Source organism: Sturnira hondurensis, unplaced genomic scaffold (genome assembly GCF_014824575.4).
Source record: "Sturnira hondurensis isolate 20B ecotype Veracruz unplaced genomic scaffold, ASM1482457v3 Scaffold0013931, whole genome shotgun sequence".
Classification (NCBI taxonomy): Eukaryota; Metazoa; Chordata; class Mammalia; order Chiroptera; family Phyllostomidae; genus Sturnira; species Sturnira hondurensis.
Window position 1 is genome coordinate 1,716,628 of NW_028086562.1, and position 17,438 is coordinate 1,734,065.

At 58.2% G+C, this 17,438-nt stretch overlaps 2 protein-coding genes across 3 annotated transcripts in view; one reads left to right on the forward strand and one right to left on the reverse strand.

The window, feature by feature from the left end:
* Positions 1-784: 784 nt before the first annotated feature.
* Positions 785-7,649, reverse strand: ZBTB48 (zinc finger and BTB domain containing 48). Its single transcript, XM_037062063.1, has 11 exons — positions 7,509-7,649; positions 6,305-7,001; positions 5,591-5,832; positions 3,993-4,104; positions 3,290-3,382; positions 2,862-2,948; positions 2,521-2,675; positions 1,933-2,069; positions 1,692-1,856; positions 1,255-1,343; positions 785-1,182 (listed from the first exon to the last, which is right to left on the reverse strand). The coding sequence occupies exons 2-11, from the start codon at positions 6,992-6,994 to the stop codon at positions 886-888; spliced, it is 2,067 nt and encodes a 688-aa protein (XP_036917958.1). The 5' UTR covers positions 6,995-7,001; positions 7,509-7,649; the 3' UTR covers positions 785-885.
* An 8,071-nt stretch (positions 7,650-15,720) lies between these two features.
* NOL9 (nucleolar protein 9) overlaps positions 15,721-17,438 on the forward strand; it is a 34,098-nt gene continuing 32,380 nt past the window's right edge. For both annotated transcript variants that reach the window (XR_005068815.1, XM_037062064.1), the window contains exons 1-2: positions 15,721-16,144; positions 16,909-17,128. Coding sequence is in view for 1 of the 2 variants with exons in the window: in XM_037062064.1 (XP_036917959.1) it covers positions 15,761-16,144; positions 16,909-17,128 (604 nt within the window). In the remaining variant the exon portion in view is untranslated. The remainder of the gene's footprint in view (positions 16,145-16,908; positions 17,129-17,438) is intronic.

Consider the following 17,438-nt stretch of genomic DNA (forward strand, 5'->3'; position numbering starts at 1 on the left):
TGTGTTGGGACTCAAGTCGGGCCTGGCCCAGGTTCTGGGAGTCATGACCATTGCCCCTCTGGGGGGCCAGCTGGAAATCTGTGCCAATTCCGACACTCCTCCCACTGGGGGCCCCTGGCGAAGTGACACTGACTTCCAGGGCTGCATCACAAGAAGCCTGCAGGGTTGGCCTGTCGGGGCTTCTGCTCTGGGCACCCAGCTGTGGTGCCAGAGGGGAGCTGTCCCCAGAGCAGCCCCCAGCCCAGGGGAGGTCGGGGGTGTCCCGCTGTCCAGCAGGTACTCACTCAATCCTTGCCTATTAGGGCTGCACTGTCACAGGTTCTATTGAAAGAGAAGGAAATGGAGCTTGCCCCCCACCACAGAACACAAATGAGCTGGGGAGGGACTTGGATGCAACCTACCTCCAGCACCCATGGGTCCCCATATTGCAGAGGCAGGGGACCTGTCAGCACTCTAGGCCTGGCCTCACCTGTGCCCCAGGTTCCCTGGGCAAGCTATGCATGCTCAGCAACCCTCCGCCCCAAGGGTCTCACCTGCAGGCCAGCAGCCACCAGGGCCCAGGGCTTGCTGACCCATGAGCCTGATCCTCCTCAGTGCTCAGTGCTACTGCTGAGTGTGGCCCTGCTCCCAGTCCTAACACCCTGACCAAAGGAGGGCTGGGACACGGGTGACAGCCTCCTGGACCAGAGGCTTGGCTCCCTTAACTCCCCCCCAGGTGCCACTCTGCTGAGAGCTTCCAACAAGGGGAGGGGGCGGCTGAGGCTTTCTTGGGAGGTGGGGCCGAAAGCAGCAGGCCCCTGGAGTAACCTGGGGGACAGAACAACGGACTCCAAAGCCACGTGGTTTTATTGGGGGTGGAGCCCCCAGTGTGGCGGTAGGGGAGGGCTACGTGTCGCAGTCTTCAGGAATGGCAGCTGCAATGAGCAGCGAGGGCTCCACAACACCCGGGCCCGTGAAGCCCTCCTCCGCACACAGTCTCTGGGCCGGGAGCTGGGGCGCCAGGCTGCCCTGGGCCAGGGACTCCACGATGACCTCAGCCGAGCCCACCTCCAGCTCAGCAGGCGGCTGGAGTGCCACCACCACCACCTTCTCGTCCTCGATGACCAGGTTCCGGAGCTTTCGCTGCCGAGGGTTGTAGTTCTCCACGCGGTCATGGATCTCCATGTGCCTCCGCAGGTGGGCCTAGGGGACAAGGGGACTCAGGGCTGGGCCGGGGGGGCCAAGAGGTGCAGGAGGAGGTGACCCCAGGCCTACCTGCCGGGTGAATTTGTAGCCGCACTCTGTGCACTCGAACTTCCTCACGCCCTTGTGCCTCCTGACGTGCACACGCAGCTGCTCCACCGCTGCGGGGGAGGGGGCCCAGCAGGGGCGGGTAAGGAAGGGCAGGGCGCTGCCCTGAGCCAAGTCCTCTGGGTTCCAGCTGCTGTTCAGCGCACCCCCCAGACTACGTGCAGACCCTGGGGAGCTTCCACCCCCTCCGCTCAAGTCGAAGCAGACCACCACATGGAATGGGAGAGATCACTGGGGTGCCCTGCTGAGGAGGGGCCTGTGGAAGCCAGGGCTGCAGGCGGCCTGGCCCAGTGGAGCCCCTCCAACCCCGGTGAGCAGGAAGTGGGGATGGCCCAGCCCTCTCCTCCGCCCAGGGCTTAGAAGGAAGGACGAGGGGTGAGGGCCTCGGAAAGCCCAGGCACCTTTGAAGGTCTTCCCACAGATCTGGCAGAAGTGGGGCCGGCCCTCCTGATGGCGGCTGGCCACGTGCCTCAGCAGGGGCCCCTTCTCAGTGAACCGCTGCTCGCAGAACTCACAGCTGAAGGGCCTCTCACCAGTGTGTGTGCGGTTGTGCTTGTCCAGGCTGGCTGTGGGGACAGACGAGGGTCCAGTCCCTGGGCCTCAGCCCTGGGACAGGGACAGCGGGGGACAGGCCTGCCTCACCTTGGGTGCGGAAGGTCTTGCCACAGAGGTGACACTGGAAAGGCTTCTCGCCCGTGTGTGTGCGCAGGTGCATGTTGAGGTTGGCCTTCTGGGTGAAGGCGTGGCTGCAGAACTCGCAGACAAAAGGCCTCTCGTTCCTGTCCGGGTGGGGACAAAGGTAGAGGCCATCACCAAGGAAGAGGCACCCTTCACTCTGCTGCAGCTGGGAGCCCTACTGGCCCGAGCTAAGCAAACAGCAAGGCCGAGGCGAGCCTGCTTGAGCCACTGGGGGGTGGGCCTACGCTTTGATGAGCTGCCTGGTGGAGGGAGGGCTTGGGCATCACCAGGAAAGGGGCACCAACTCCAGGTCGGAGCATTAGAAACTGAGAATCTGCCCAGGGGAGTACAGTCTTGTCTTAGCCTGCAGTGCCCTCCCCCAACCTCTGATTGGCACACTTGCTCATCATCTGATGTCCCTGCAGGTGCCACACTCAGGGTGGAAAAAACTGTTCCGTGTGAGTGTCAGCAAACAGATTCCCAGGCCCCTCACTGGCCCGGAGCTGGCCCAGGCCCAGGCCCAGGCCCAGGCGGAAGACAGGCCACCCCTACCTGTGCTTGGCTTTGATGTGCATTTGCAGGCCATTGCGGCTCGAAGCCCGATGCCCACACTCCTCGCACACGAACAGCTTCTCCCCACGGTGCTTGAAAGCCTCATGCAGCTGCAGTTCCGTTCGGGACAAGAAGCACTTGGCACAAGTGGGACACTGCGGGGCAGAGGAGTCCGGGCAGAGGGAGCAGGGCCAGGGTCAGGGTGAGGCTGCCCGGAAGCGCCCCCCACCCTGGCCCAAACGTCTTGCACGGCAGAAACCGCAAGGCCGCCCTTCTGGAGCAGCTCCGGTCCTGGCATCAGAGGGTGCTGGCCCCAGCCCTTGGCACGGCCTGGCACTTACAGCGTGGGGCTTGGGGGCTCCGTGCAGCTTGATCATGTGACTTTGCAAGTCCTTCTTCTGCATGAACTGCTGGGAGCAGGAGGAGCACTGGAAGACAGGCCCACAGGCACCTGAGGCAACCTGTCCCCAAAACCCCAGTCACCCCCAGGCCCTGCGGGGACCAGAGGGCAGTGCCCAGCCTGAGATGTTGGAGGCCCCCTCATCTTGGTGAAGGATGCACTGAGGCTGCCCTCCGTGGAAATAAACAAGGGCCCGGAAAGGACCGGTGGCCCAGACTGAAGGTGTGGGGGCACCAGATGGGTAGGGAAGGCTGGGTTCCTTGAAGCTGGCAAGGGGGGCACCTGACACCATCACAAGTAAAGGGCTCAGTGGGAGGGATCCTAAGGCTGCCCTGTGGAAAGGGGCCCCAGGGACGGGCGGAGCCTGACCTTGTAGGGCATCTCCCCTGTGTGGGACACCATGTGCACCCGCAGCTCCATCCTCCGGCGGAAGGTCTCCTGACACACGGAGCATGTGAAGACCTGGCGGTGTGAGGGGCAAGCAGGGCCGGCATCAGGGGGAGGCCTCTGCCTGCGACGGCGGCCTCTGCCCGGGCTTCCACTCGCTGCTGGGAGGAGTCTGCCCGAGGAGGGGGCCGCTAGGGTGGGAGAGGGCAACACGTAACCTGCCTGCCCTGACCCTGACTGCTGCAAACCCACCACACCAGGCCCTTCTCGGGCCAGCAGGCTGGAGGCAGGGGCCTAGCGGCCTTACCTGCAGCCCACACCCTGGCAGCAGGCCTCACAAGGGCAGGATCTGGCTGGCCCCACTCAACAGCCCAGCCAGTGGGGGGAAGGAAGTAGCCAGGTGGCCTTTTCCAGCAACCCCCACCCCCTACACACCTAGGTACCCCTTCTCCAAAGCCAAGGGGCCGGGCCGGCAAACTCAAAATGCCTCTTGGGCTGTCCCTTTCACTCTTGGAACCTGTGTCCCCACCTGTAATATCAGGGAGTCAACTCGATGGCATCCAAGGACCCTACGGCTCTCTTGAGTTAACAGTCCCATCTAAGTCTCCTGCCCCACCCCCCCACGGCAGGGGCACACAGGCTAGCATGCCCCCCACCCACAGGGCCTGGGCCAGCCCACAAGTACCTGTTCCGAGCGGTTCATACAGTTCCGGGCTTCGTGCTCCAGGAGATTCTCCTTCCGGAAGTAACACTTCCCACATTTGGGGCACTCAAAGGGCTTCTCACCAGTGTGTTTCCTGCCAGGAGAAGCCACAGGGGTGTGGGGGCTGAGCGACTTTCAGCCTCACCCCCACCCGGTGCCCCCTCTGGTTTCCAGGGGCTCACCATATGGCTGCTAAGCCTGCAGGAGGAGGGCTGCCCTGGGGCTCTGCCCACCCCTCTGAAGGCAGGAACAACCCCTGCGTCCAGACTCACCCACTGGAGACACCGTTCAATCTGCCTGTAACTTCTGTGGACTCCACCTTCAAAACTGTGACCACAGCCAACCACTCCACCTCACCTCCGGCTACCCCCTGGTGCGGCCAACCAGCCCCTGGGCCGCTGCCTGAGCCTTCCACCTGTCAGCTCCACACCTGCCTCCTGGTATCTTTCAGCGGTCAAAGGAACCCTCGAACAGTTGGCTCTCATCACTGCTTTGCACAGGACCCTCCCGTGCCACCGTGTCCACCGAGAAAACGCCTGGGGCCTGGGAGGGTACAGCAGGCATGCCCCCTACCTTGAGAGCCTCATTCCCAGGTCTCTCCATCTTAATGTTCACACACTCCCACTCCAGCCCAGCAGCCTGCAGCCCAACAGCCTTACACTGAGGAGCGACCAGGCAGACGCAGAACACCCCAGGGCGCCTCCCACACCAGGCCCTCCCAGAGCAGGGAGAGTAACGGGTTCCACTCCTCTCCGCTCCAACTCCAGTCGGCCACCTGTGGCGTCCCAGAGTGGCATACTGAGAAAGCACACGTAGCCCCAACCTGGCAAGAAAAGCGCACCATGGTGGACCAGTGATGTCTTGGGGGAGGGACAGGCAGGACTGGAAGGCCCGTCACCTAGCTGCCATCCCTGGAGACCGTGCAGAAACCCTGGCGCAGCTCCCTCCCGGGGAGCCCTCAGCAGCAGTGAAATGCCCTGTGCCTAAGCTGTCCCATCAGGCAGCCAGTGACGTGTGGCTGCTGAGCACTTGCGATGACTTGTTTGTCAGAGACACTGAATTTATTTCATTGTAATTACTTTAAGTTGCAACAGCGTCATATGGCACTTGGTTTCCTGATTTGACACTACAACGTCCAACAAATCAACGGCCCTTTAGGCTCCACTGACACCCAAGGCTAACACTTTCGGGAGACCAGGCTGCACTGCCTCTCCAGGTCGACACGGTGACCCACAGCCCACACTGTCGGGCTGCGGGAATGCCCACGCTGGGGCTCGGCCACGGCCCAGGCCTTAGGCCTTTCTCACGCCCTGGCTGCAGCCAGGGGCAGTCAAGGTCCACGGGGGGTGGAGCCCATCAACAAGCGTCCACAAATCCACTCCAGCCAGAGGCCCACGGGAAAAGGAGACGAAGAATTCTGGCCTGAGGCTTGGTTCTCACTCCCTGAAAACCAGGGGCGCACCCACACCAAGCACTCTGTGGGTCTAAGAGGGGCCCCTGGCCCAGAGTGGGGAGAACAGGCCCCCTCCCCCAACACGGGAATGGGAGACATGAAAAACAAATAGAAAAACAATGTTTACCTGTTGTGGACTTTCAGGTAGTATTTGCTGAGGAACTTTTTATGGCATGTGGGGCATTCAACTGGCACCGCTGTACCTTTTCTGTTCTCAGGGGGCTCGGCTGCGGGGGCTCCTGTGCCCAGGGCTGGTTCGACAGCACATGACTTTCTGAGTGTGTTCGATTTCCTCCTGATTGGCAGAGCCTCCGTCTCAGAGACACAGTCGCCATCCCTGTCGTCCTCGACTTGAACCACCACTTCCCACTAGAGCAGAGGAGGCCTCGTCAGCAAATTCATCAGGAGGGTTGCTGGGGGGATCTACAGAGCGGCCAGCTCCATCTGGGCCCATCCTAAGGCCCGACCCCAGTACATCCAAGATGAGTCCTTGTGTCTGCACTGTTCCCTGCAGGATCCCACGGCCTCAGAACCTTGCATTCAGAGGACAATGGCTATCTGTCAGGAACTGGAAGTTTGGCTGGATCTCACTACTCTGGGGAAACACTGCAACCCCGATGCCGCCCACTCCACCCCAAGCCGCTGGCAACTACAGACAGCTGAGACTTGCATAAAAGTCAGCCTGAGGCTGCAAGACAGAGCAGGTTTCCTCCATTTGGCCAAAGCCTATCTCAAACCTGCATAACACACGTTCTACCTCAGGGTCTAGCTCATGCCAGAAAAATGTCCGTCTCTCCCCGTTATACCCGCCTCCCCATTCCCAGCACCCTGGGCACAGCACCTCATTACTCCTGCCCTGCAGCTGGGCACCTTCGGCCTCGAAGGCTCTCGGGGGCCCTTTGCAGTCCTCAGGTTCCTTGTCATCCGGGGCACAAAGCTTCAGGGCCTGCTTGAGTTTCCCACGCAGGAAGGAGGGGCTCTCCATCTGGGCAGGGAGGCCAAGCTGGGGCCTCTGCGGGCTGTGACTGCCACTGAGCCCCGCATCTCTGGGCACTTGACCCGCAGTCCTTGAAACTGCCTCCCCCTCCAAGCCCGCCAGCTCCTTGAGGTGGCTGTTCACGCCCCGAGGGACAGGCTTCCCCGGCCCACTCTGGCCACCAGGCGCCTGTCCCACCGAGGTTTTGGGTTTGAAGCTCTGGCACAGCTCAACGGCCTCTGGTACTCGCAGCTCCCTGGCTGCCAGGAGCACCTGATCCCTGTTTCCCGACGTGAGGGCGAGGTGACCAGTGTAGAAAAAGTCCAACAAGAGACCAAAACTCTCAGCGAAGCCAGCAGGGAGGACCACACTGCCCCCTGAGCCATCGCCGTAGAGGCTCTGGAAGAAGTGGCTGCAGCAGGCAAGGACACTCCAGTGCGCCTTGAACACCAGGCCTCCCACGTCCAGGGTGGCGTCGCAATACTGGCCCTTCTCCCGCTGCTTGTTGAGCTCCTGCAAGACCCTCACGCTGTGCTGGATGAAGGAGCCGTCCATGGTCTGGCTGGAGGAGAGGAAGGCATAAGTGACACCCTGGCCAGCCCAGGGAAAAGAGAGGTGACCTCTACTCAGTCACACTGACCACAACGAGGGCTCAGCTGGAAATTAGAGTGTGCATGCTGAGACGGAAACAGAAGCAAAGCCTCCCTGGGGGCGGAGGTCTGGTGAGCAGTCCACGATCCAGTTGGCCAGCGAGTGGGTGGCAGGGGCGCAAGGAAGGGGACTAGGTGGAGGGAGGCTGCATGGCTTGGCGGGAGATAAGACAGGTTCATCAAGGGGAGCAGATGGAAGGAACAAAGTTTGGGGAAAGAGGCAGGGGATCAGCACGAACTGATAGGCCTGGCAAAGAGAGAGGACCCATGGTAGGAGAGGGCGGCGGCTGCGGACAGGTGAGTGAAGCCCACGCCGCGCCCACAAATTCGGAGCGGCCGTGAGAAAAGCGGCTGCAGTCAAACTCCGTCAGCGCTCACCGCGGCGGCAGCCCTTCCCTCTCTCGCCCCGCCCTTCTCACCCGCGCCAGTCCTGCCCGCGCCGGCCCCTCTGGTTCCAGGCGGCGTCCACTCCACAGCCCCACCGACCAACTGCTCGGACTGTACGTGCCCAGGACACCGTACGGAGACGCTGTCGTCGCCGCCGCCGGACGTAACGTCTGGGCGCGTCTGCTGTGACGTCAGGGAGCGCCCGCTGGGCGGAGCAATTCTAAGGCGCACGGTTTTCAAGTGCCGGCTTGGAGGCGGGACCAATAGGAAAAAGGCCAATGGGGTGTGAAGGAGGCGGGGGCAAAATGCCGTTTCTCTGCTTTGGGACTGCCTCCCGCAGTTGCCTAGCAACGTTAACTTGGGTCCCCGGTTCTCCTCCGCCTCCTCGCTGAGGTTCGTGGTTTGTTCGCCGCGATCCTTTTAGAGTTGAAGAGGTAGTGCTCCACTCTCGCCCAGTCGGGAAGCGCAACCAAGACGTACAGCTCACCTCTTTATTGGTAGCCGGGAGTCTGGATTGGGCTCGCCCGTGTGCTGACATTTCCCAAGCCAAGAATGAGAAACTGAGAGGTCCCTAGGAAGGGCCTTACCCTAGTAGCTCTGCTCACAAGCCAGTGAAACTGTGATGAATGGGAGCAACCAGCCCCAAAGAAAAGCCATTTGCATCTCCCAGCATTTGCCCTGAGCAAATCCACCTTTTTGAGCTCCCGCTCTGTGTTTTCTCTGAATTGACTCTCTGGAGGACCGAAGAGATGCGTTCCCACAGGGGCAGTAAAAGGAAATCATGTGGCCCCTGGAATCCAGCTCTGAGCTGAGCCCTAGTTACCTCAATCTGCTTCCTGATCTTGGCCTTACATCTCCGGGTGGCTCATGCTCTTCTTTTTCTGCTGTGGACATGCTAGTGTATGCATTCCGGCCAGGTTTTGTTTCAAAGTACCAGCTGTCTAGTGTCTTGGATCTAGTATCTAGCTGTCTACTGGCATGGACAATAGAAGTATAGCCTGGGAAGGTGAAATGAGAACATAGCTATGTCCATTTGGATACAGAGGTTAAATTTAGAATAAGGCTGCATCTGTAGGAGTTGGTTGGAAGCTGTCTAATAAAGGGCAAGTTTGGCCTGAAGTTTTCAACTGGTTGTTTCTTTTTGCTCGATCAGAATGGGCCGATGTCCTCCAACTTATATCTACCTGGGAGCAAAGTGACTGGGGCCCCGGTTTGGGGGTCAGATGTGCACACGTGTAGCCCCAGGGATGTCCTTTTACCTGCTGTGTAGTTGTTTGCCCATTCACCTGGGCTCCCACCACTCTTGTTGGGGAAGATCCCAGCTTCACAGGGCATGCAGTCGAAGCAACAGTGGTGGAAGCCCACGATCACTCACTGGCACCCTTCAAGACAGTCACTGGAGCACAAAGACATAGACACCTGCAAGAAGCCACAGTTGTTCTGTAACTGCACGGAGGATCCCAACTCACACCTGGAATAGAAAACAGACTCTGTGCATCCCCACCCCTGACTCACTCATAAGGCAAGACCCCTGCTTGTATGAACCAACAGCAACTGGGCAACTGTCTCGTGGCCTGTGCAGTTTTCCTGGCAGGGCCGGGTATGGCAGCCTAGGACCTGGGAGCCCCTCCTGCCCGAGTAAACTGTGTCCGTATCACCCCCAGGCTCAGGGCCGCCCCTAAGGCAATCACTGGGGTGAGTATAGGTCCTCATTACCTGGCTGTCCTTTCTGTGCCACTGGGTTTGGTCTTTTTTTTTCCCCTAAATATTTTATTCATTTATTTTTAGAGAGGGGAAGGGAGGGGGAAAGAGAGGGAGGGAAACATCAGTGTGTGGTCGCCTCTCATGTGCTGCCCACTAGGGACCTGGCCTGCAACCCAGGCATGTGCCCTGACTGGGAATCGAACCAGGGACCTGTTGGTTCACAGTCCAGTGCTCAATTCACTGAGCCACAGCAGCCAGGGCTGGGTTTGGTCTTCTTTATGTCCAGCCGGACTGGAAGCCACATGGAGGAGTCAGTGACCTTGTGAAGGTCCACTTGGAGCCACTCCAGTCCAGGGCAGTTATGTTATAGCTGCTGAGGGGATTGTGCAGTGACAATTTAAGGACATTGTCATTAAGTGTCACAGTGTCCTCATGCAGAGAGAAATCCACCTTGCGGGTCTGCTCCAGAAGCTGAAGTAGAAAGTGATGGCGTGACATGATGACACAGACTGCTCCTCCTTGACCCTCCTTGACCCTCCTTGACCTTCCCAGACCATGATAGCTCAGGAAGCAAGTGCCTGGGGCCTTGCTGGGTCCTGTCTGGCAGCTTCAGCCCACCTGGAAGTTCTGACCCCTTTCTGAGAGCCCCCTCCCATCCTAGGATGCCCACCAACCCTCAACCAGCCTCCTGACTGAGGACTGAGGGGAGGCTTCTAACAAAAGACCTTTCACAGGGATTTCTAGCCCTGATTTCAGGGCTAAATATGGGGCCAAGGTTTAGGGGAAAAAAGCCTAAGAGAAGGGATCAACTTTCTACTTGGTTGCCTTTGTCCCCCACCCCCAGCATTTAGGCTGGCCAAGGAGTGGACCCTGCTTCCCTCAGGAAAGCACCCCTGATATGGGTGCCAGGAGCTGGGGAGCCTTACCTGCCAGGGATAGACTCAGTCTCTGGAACGGGCTTTAGAGGCACAGCCCAGGAGCTGGTGGAGGCCATGAGCTACCGGGACAGCCCCATATAAGTTGTAGGCGGAGCTCACAGAGAATGTTCAGGGCATGGGCATCTTCTGTGCCATGAAAGTCCAGCACTCTCTGCAACACTGGCTGCTGCTGCCCCAGGAGCCCCTGGGACATGCCTTCTGGGCCCTGTTGTCTGTCCCATTCCTTCAGGTCAGGGACAAGCCTCGGCCAGAGGGCCACACCCAGCACCCCGCTGGTGCCCCCGATCCCAGGCACCCTGATGTGCGCGGAGATGGCCCAGTGTTCTGGGGCGATCCTCACCTTGGCTGTCAGGGTGGCCAGCACCAGGGACCTGGCTAGCTGCCTGCTGGAGAAAATAATCACGATGGTGGTCCTCATTCAGGCCAGGCGGACGATAGTGCTCTGCATCCTCTGGCTGCCTGGCCAGGCAGAGAAGGACACCGTGGCCTTGAAGGTGAGGCAGATGCCACTCTGGTGTCTCAGCCCTCTAGCACCTGCCCCCCCAGCTGCCCACAGTTACTGTCGCTGCTCACCAGTGAGGTACACACCCACTCAAAAATCTCTGTAGCAGCAGCACCATGATCTCCACCTGGTGCGTGGAGCTGAGAACGATGCACAGAAAAGAGGGTGCTACCGCCTCCCGATCATCCTCGTGCCTGTGGCCTCGTGCCTGTGGCCTCGTGCCTGATCTGTAGGGGTTACGTCCAGCAAGTTCTGTGGCCCCACACTTGACTGAGGGCCCCTTAGTGCCCTGTGCTTGGTGTGGAGACACAGGATAGAGACGGGTCCCCGCCCTGTCTCTCAAAGATAGCACTGCTTGACCCGTGAGGCTGACAAGTTATATATGGAAAAGGGGGCAGGCCTCAGGGGAGGCTTTTGGGAGGGAATGGGGCTCTGCCTGGTGGACAAAGGGGAGGGGTCATGCATGCTAAGCAGAGGGAGCAAAACCTGCCCAGGGAGTGAAATGGGGTAGTCGGCTCCAGGCCCTATTGGAGCTTCCACTGGGCTGGTGGGAGGTCAGATTCCAGGAAGAAGGAGAGCATGAGTAGGCGTGTCCAGTCAGGGCAGGGGGCCTCAGCTGTGGTCATGGCGAGCCCCTAGGGTTTAGGCAGAGGAGTGACATGTTCAGACTTGTGTTTCAGGAATGTGTCTCTGAGTTCAGGGAGGAACATGTTAGAAAAGGCTCAAAACCAAGTCAGGGAGGACCCCTAGGAGGCTGACGGAGTTGTCCAGAGGAGGGGGGTTAGTGGTATGAGTTAAAGCCGGGGTGACGGTGTTGGGGAAGAGGGATGAACCTGGTAGTGTTCAGAAGGTAAAAGCCGAGGCCATGGAGACAGCTAACCACGGGGGCAGACGTTTCAAAGGAGAACGGGTTTTCCCAGGTGTGTGGAGGCAGGAAGATGGGGAAGCAGCCCTTACAGAAGATGAACACTGAGCCAGGGATCCCCAGGGACAGGGACCTCTGCAATGTGACTGAGGCGCTGCGGCCACCCAGGAAATCAGGGGCCAGACTGTGCACCTGCCCCAGCGCATGGTGGAGTTCAGGAGGGGAGAAGGGCAAACTGCTGGGGCTCCTGCTCACGGGGGGTGGGGGGGGGAGGGCACCAGGAGGGGCTCAGCAGGGCTGCAGTAGCAGCCGCATGGGTTTGGGGTCAGACCCAGCCACCACCACTGCTGTGGGGGAAGAGTGGGCAGGGTTTCCTCCCGTCCCTCTTTGGGGTGCCCCCAGTGGGGAGAGCATGCTCAGAGTGGCATACACGTCGGCTGACTCTGAGCACACACATCGTACAGCTCACATCCCAGAGTGACACAGGATAGCTGGGCCTGGAGATGTTTATCTGTTCAACACCAAAGTGCGTGGCCCAGAAAAAGTGGTAGCCATGGCTGCTGAGGCTGCTGGGTCTGAAGCGAAAGCCAAGGCAAGGGTTGGGAAGCATCCCGGGCCTGAGAGACAGAAAGGAATCTCTGAGGTTATCTGTCCAACCCCTACAACCATGACTTCCTGTGGGCTTTGTCACATACCCACAGTCCTGAAAATAGGCCTTCGGAGAGGTGGAGAACGACCTGGAGAAATGCACATACCCAGGCCCCACCTGGAAAAGCGTGTTAGCATTGAAAGCCTCATGGTCCTGACCAGTAGCTCAGTTGGTTAGAGCATTGTCCCGATACACGCCAAGGTTGTGGTTTCCAATCCTGGTCAGGGCAGGTAGAAGAAGCAACCAGTGAATGCATCAATAGGTGGAACAACGAACTGATGTTTCTCTCTCTCTCCCTTCTCGTTCTCTAAAAGTAATAAATTAGAAAAAGTGGGGAGAGAGGTATAAAAGGACTAAATGGTAATGGAAAAAGTCAATTAAAAATAAGACTCACTAAGTTATGTAGCAGAGAAACCTGCCATATTCACCAGGCTTCTTCAGAAAAATAGAACCAGTAGGATGTAGAGGGAGGGTTATCTTACGGAGTTGGCTCACAGGAGCGTGGGGGCTGGCAAGTCCAAAGTTTGCAGGGAAGGCTGGAAATTCCCATAAAGTTGATGTGTTTTGAGTACAAAGGCTGAACTCCTTCCCTTTTCGGGGACTTCAGTCTTTTCTCTTAGGGTCTTCAACTTTACTCAGTCTACTGATTTTTTTAATATAGAATTGGTACTTTTTAAAAATATCTTATTTATATATCTTTTAGAGGGGAAGGGAAGGAGAGAGGGAGAGAAATGTCAACGTGTGGTTGCCTCTCATGCATTCGATGCTGGGAACTGGCCTGCAACCCAGGCATGTGGCCTGACTGGGAATTGAACCGCGATCCTTTGGTTCACAGGCCCGCGCTCAATCCACTGAGCTACACCAGCCAGGGCTCAGTCTACTGATTTAAATGTTAACCTCGGTACAGAAATGCTTTCACAGCAATGTCTGTGGCTGTTGGATCAAACAGCTGGGCACCACACCCCAGCCCGGCCGATACTTGACATTAACCACCACGCCTGCCCCACACTGCTTCTGCTTACCACGCGCTTCTCACCAGCCCACCCTCGCATGCAATGGGGGGCCTTGCTTCTCGTGGCCTACTTGGGAACTGCTGGCTGGACCCCAACAGGGATGCCCTGGGAATGTGACTCAGTCCTGCCCGAAGAGTGTGCTAGCCTGGTCTGCTTTGCAGTCTCTCTGATTTTCCAAAGGGCCTTCCGCCATTTCTGTCACTCCTGCCCTTAAGTCACTTGGAGGAAGCACAGAGCCTCCTGCTCCTGACAGCCCTTTGGTCATCCCAAGCCAGTTTTTATGTTTCTCCCCACCCCAGTCTTCTCTTCCCAGGATCTACCTACAACTCTTCGGACCAGTCCACATGAGTCAGAACCTTCCGGAACCTTCCAGAATCTTCCTACTGGGCCAACTGTCGGGGGTGCTTCATGTTTAGGGCATCCTGCTGCCAAGCACTGGTAGCACCCTCCAGCCCCCCACATCTGTGATTTGCACAGACTGTAAGCAACTATGTTTTTACCAGAAAAGCACCTGTTTGCCTCTGCCTAGGCTGTGGACTTCATGAGGGCACTAACCCAGTGTAGGTTCGCTAAGCTCCTGAAGCATCTCTCCACTTCCCTCCACGAGCAGGGAGAAGACCACTTGTCATCTGGGAGAGCAAGAAGTCTGGAAGCGGGGAGAAGTGGGGAGGAGATGGCTAAGTGGAGAGGCTGCACTTGCTTTAGTCCTTGCTGCCTAGTTACGTCACAAAGCCAGGAAGTAACTGGGAGGGAACTGGAACACAAAGCATTTTAATAGCCAGGACAAAAGAATGAATTACAGAGTGGAAGCTGGCTAGACTGCCTGGGGAAGGCCCAGGTGTGGCTGGACTGGAGGGAGTTCAAGTGGGCACCCCAGAGTCAGGACTGGCAAGGTCCTCCTGTGGAGGGCAGGAGAGGACCCCGGAGGCACGGGTTCCACAAAGTGACAGTTCTGCTGAACCTTCGCTGCCCTGTCACAGAGGGTCACTATGGGTCTGTGTCTGCCCTGGAGATAGTCAATGTGGAGAGAGGAGACAGGCCTGCACCAAGGTAATCCGTCAGGTGGCTGAAGTCCAGGAGGCGGTGTGCGGGGGGGTGGGGCCTAAAAGCCCAGTAGCAGGAAAGGGGAAGCTGCAGGACAGCCAGGTGAGCCACCCCAATGACATGCTGGCCAGACAGTCCTGGGCCCACATGGCAGAGCCTTGCCCTCCGAACACGTCGGCCGAGACAGACACGGTTGGGACTGGAACCCAGGTGTTGCTGGCACCAGGCCCTATCCCCTGGCTTCCAGCCGGTGGTCATACTCAGGAACTGGGCTGGCTAGCTCCTCTGGACCCTGTGGCTTCTGGTCCGGCCCTTGTGCCTCACTTGGCTCAGGCAGGGAACCCTCACATTTTGGGAGACTGGGGTGGGTGCAGAGGGAGGCAGGGACACATGGTCTCTGGAGAGCCTGAGGAACAGGGTATGGAGGGTTGTTATCTAGAGCCGCTGTCATAGGTGGGCACAAGTACCCAGGTTCTTGGCGATTGGGGACAAAGACTTGAACCAAGCACACAGAGAGTTTACAGCAGAAAAAGAGAGGGCAGATTAATTAAGCAGTAATACACTCCAAAGAATGTGGGAGCAGGCCAACTTTGAGCAGAGACTGACCTCAGAGGCTGGAGGGATTCTGTTCTTACAGTGAGGATATTTTCTGGCTAGTTTTGGCAGAATTTTATTGCGCACGTACATTACTTTAAAGCTACTGCGCATGTGATCTCTGGTGATTTTCCTTGATTGGCCAACTGGGAAGGGGGTCCCACAATAAAGACTTGCAATAAATTATAATTAATTTATTATGCTACTATAATGAAGCAGGGGTCAGTAGGATCTTTTGCGCAGGTGCACTCGTGATTCACCATGATTCAGTGCTTTTCCAGAAAGCGGGAACCAGTCTTGGGACAGAGTCCCAGTCTTGTATCAGTGTCCTTTATCTTAGCCCTGGGGCACCTCCACAGTTGCCTCCTTCCTGAGTATTTCCTGCCTCACTGCCAGTTTTAGAACCTTTCCCATGGGCCTCAGTTTACAGAATGAAACAAGATTTGAGTTGACCTCCCCGCCCCCTAGTTCTGTTTTCTGACCGGGAACTTCTGAGGTTTTTGCCTTGTTTACAGGGCTGTCCCCTTCAACCCAAAGACAAATGCATGCAAACCGAGAGTATGCAAATAGCCGGGGTTTGTTTAAACCGCTTGTCCTGGAGATTGATTGATTGATTGATTGGCTGCAGGAAAAAAAATGATCCCAGTTGGATGGATTTCCGGAGAGGTGGCCCGGGACTCGGGGTTTTGGACGTGTCTGTCACTCTCCAGGCTCCCGGGTGGGCTTTTGCATAATGTAAACGCAGACCACAATGTGGGATCGTCAGGTCGGTGGTCGCCGAAACGCCAACCCCAGGGGCCCCGCAGGCCCGCGGGAGACTTGGAGAGTACAGCGACAGATCGGGTGCGCCGCAACGACTGCCAGCGCCCGCGGCGCCCGCGACTCCCAGGCTTCGCCTTTCGGCCATTAGACCGGCCGCGGGGCGGAGCGACGAGATCTCGCGAGCTTTCAGGGCCGCCCGCGCCGGCACCCAGCATGGCGGATTCGTCGCAGCTGCAGAAGAGGGGTCCCTTTCGTTCCACGTGGGCGCGAGCCCGCAAGACCCGGCCCCAGCTCGTCCTCAGCCGCCGGCCCCGCCGCCGGCTCCGGATCTTGCGCTGGTGCGGCCGGAGGCGCCTGCGGCGGCGGCTGCTGCAGGCCCAGGCGGCCGGCGCGGACTGGCGGGCGGGCACCTGCCTGGTGTCGCGCGCGGCGGCGGCCCCGAGGCCCAAGACCACAGCCCCCAGCCGGGCCCCCAGCCCGGCTCTCAGCGGGGCTTCGGACGAGGAACCTGCCCCGAGTGCCCCCGCGCCCCTCCCAATCCCCCCACTGCGGCCCGCCGGCCCAGGCCGAGCGTTGCTGCTGCTGCCGCGGGATCAGGTGAGTCGCGCCAGGAGAGAGCGGGGACGCAGCCCCCGGGGTCGCAGGCCGGGAGGAGGCCGTGTCCCCTCTGCGGGTTCTCCGGCCCCCCTTCCTCCTGGCGGCGGTGCTGAGCAGAGGGTAAGAAGGTCTCTGCCGAGGCAAATCGAGACCTTCAGAGCAGAAAGGGACTTTAATGGTGCGTAGTAATGCCAGTCTCTGCGTGTTAAGTGTTTTGGGTGTATGAACCCGTTCAGTACGCCCAGCTCGCATGGAGGCATTACCGCTCTTACTGTGAGTGTTTACTAGGAAGGAACTGAGGTTTAGCTTAGGTAACATGCCAAAGGGAACACAGTAGAGGTAGAGCCAGGATCCGAACCCACGAAGCCTGGTTGTAGCCCCCCTCCCAACTCTTCACTTGGACTCTCCTGTGCGAGGTTCCCTCCAGTGCAGGAGGAAAATGAAAAAACCCACCAACGCGGAGACTTGGCCGGCAGTGCGCCTTTTAAAGACAAGAGCCAGGAGGACAGCAGAGCGGGGTTCATGGGGCCCCCTTGTTTTCTATGTGTCCGTATTCACCAGCTGTATCGGTAGCTGCCATGGGGTATGATCTTAGGTCCAAAACATCCAGTGCCTGATAGTCACCTACTACAACGTATTGTTATTTAGAAATGTGCCACATTTTGATATGTGAGTAATAATTAAGGCCCCAGAAAATTTCAGTCATTGGTAACAGAGTCTGTAATGTTACTTTTTCCTTTCTTCCCCCCCCTCCCCCCCGCTAGGGTTTCACCTTTAGTGGCATCTGTCGTGTCACTTGCCTTTATGGCCAGGTGCAGGTGTTGGGTTTTACCATCGGCCAAGGCCAGCCTTCCCGAGATGTCTTCTCCACCTACACCCACTCTCGCCTCGCTATCAACTCAGCTCACTACTCGATGCCAGAGAAAAGCAAGAAGGAGATGAAAAGGGAAGCCCGAACCTTGCTCAGGGCTCACGTTAAGCGGGGTAAGGAGAAGAACTGGGTGCTTTACTGAGGGTGTACTGTGACGAGGCTAATAAATCTTAGTCCTGTACTATGGCCTAGCATTGCACACTCTGCCGTGTCTGTAAGCCCTCACCAGGGTCCTGAGAGTGAAACTCTTGTTCTCACCATTTTACAGATGAGAAGAGTTGCCCAAGGCCACACAGCTAGTAGGTGGCAAACCTGGATTGACTTCTCAGCCCCGGTGTGTTCCCGTTATACAGTGTGGCCTCCTGAAAAAGACTCAAACATAATTCCTGCCCTCAAAGAGTTTGCAGTTTTAGCCAAGGAGAT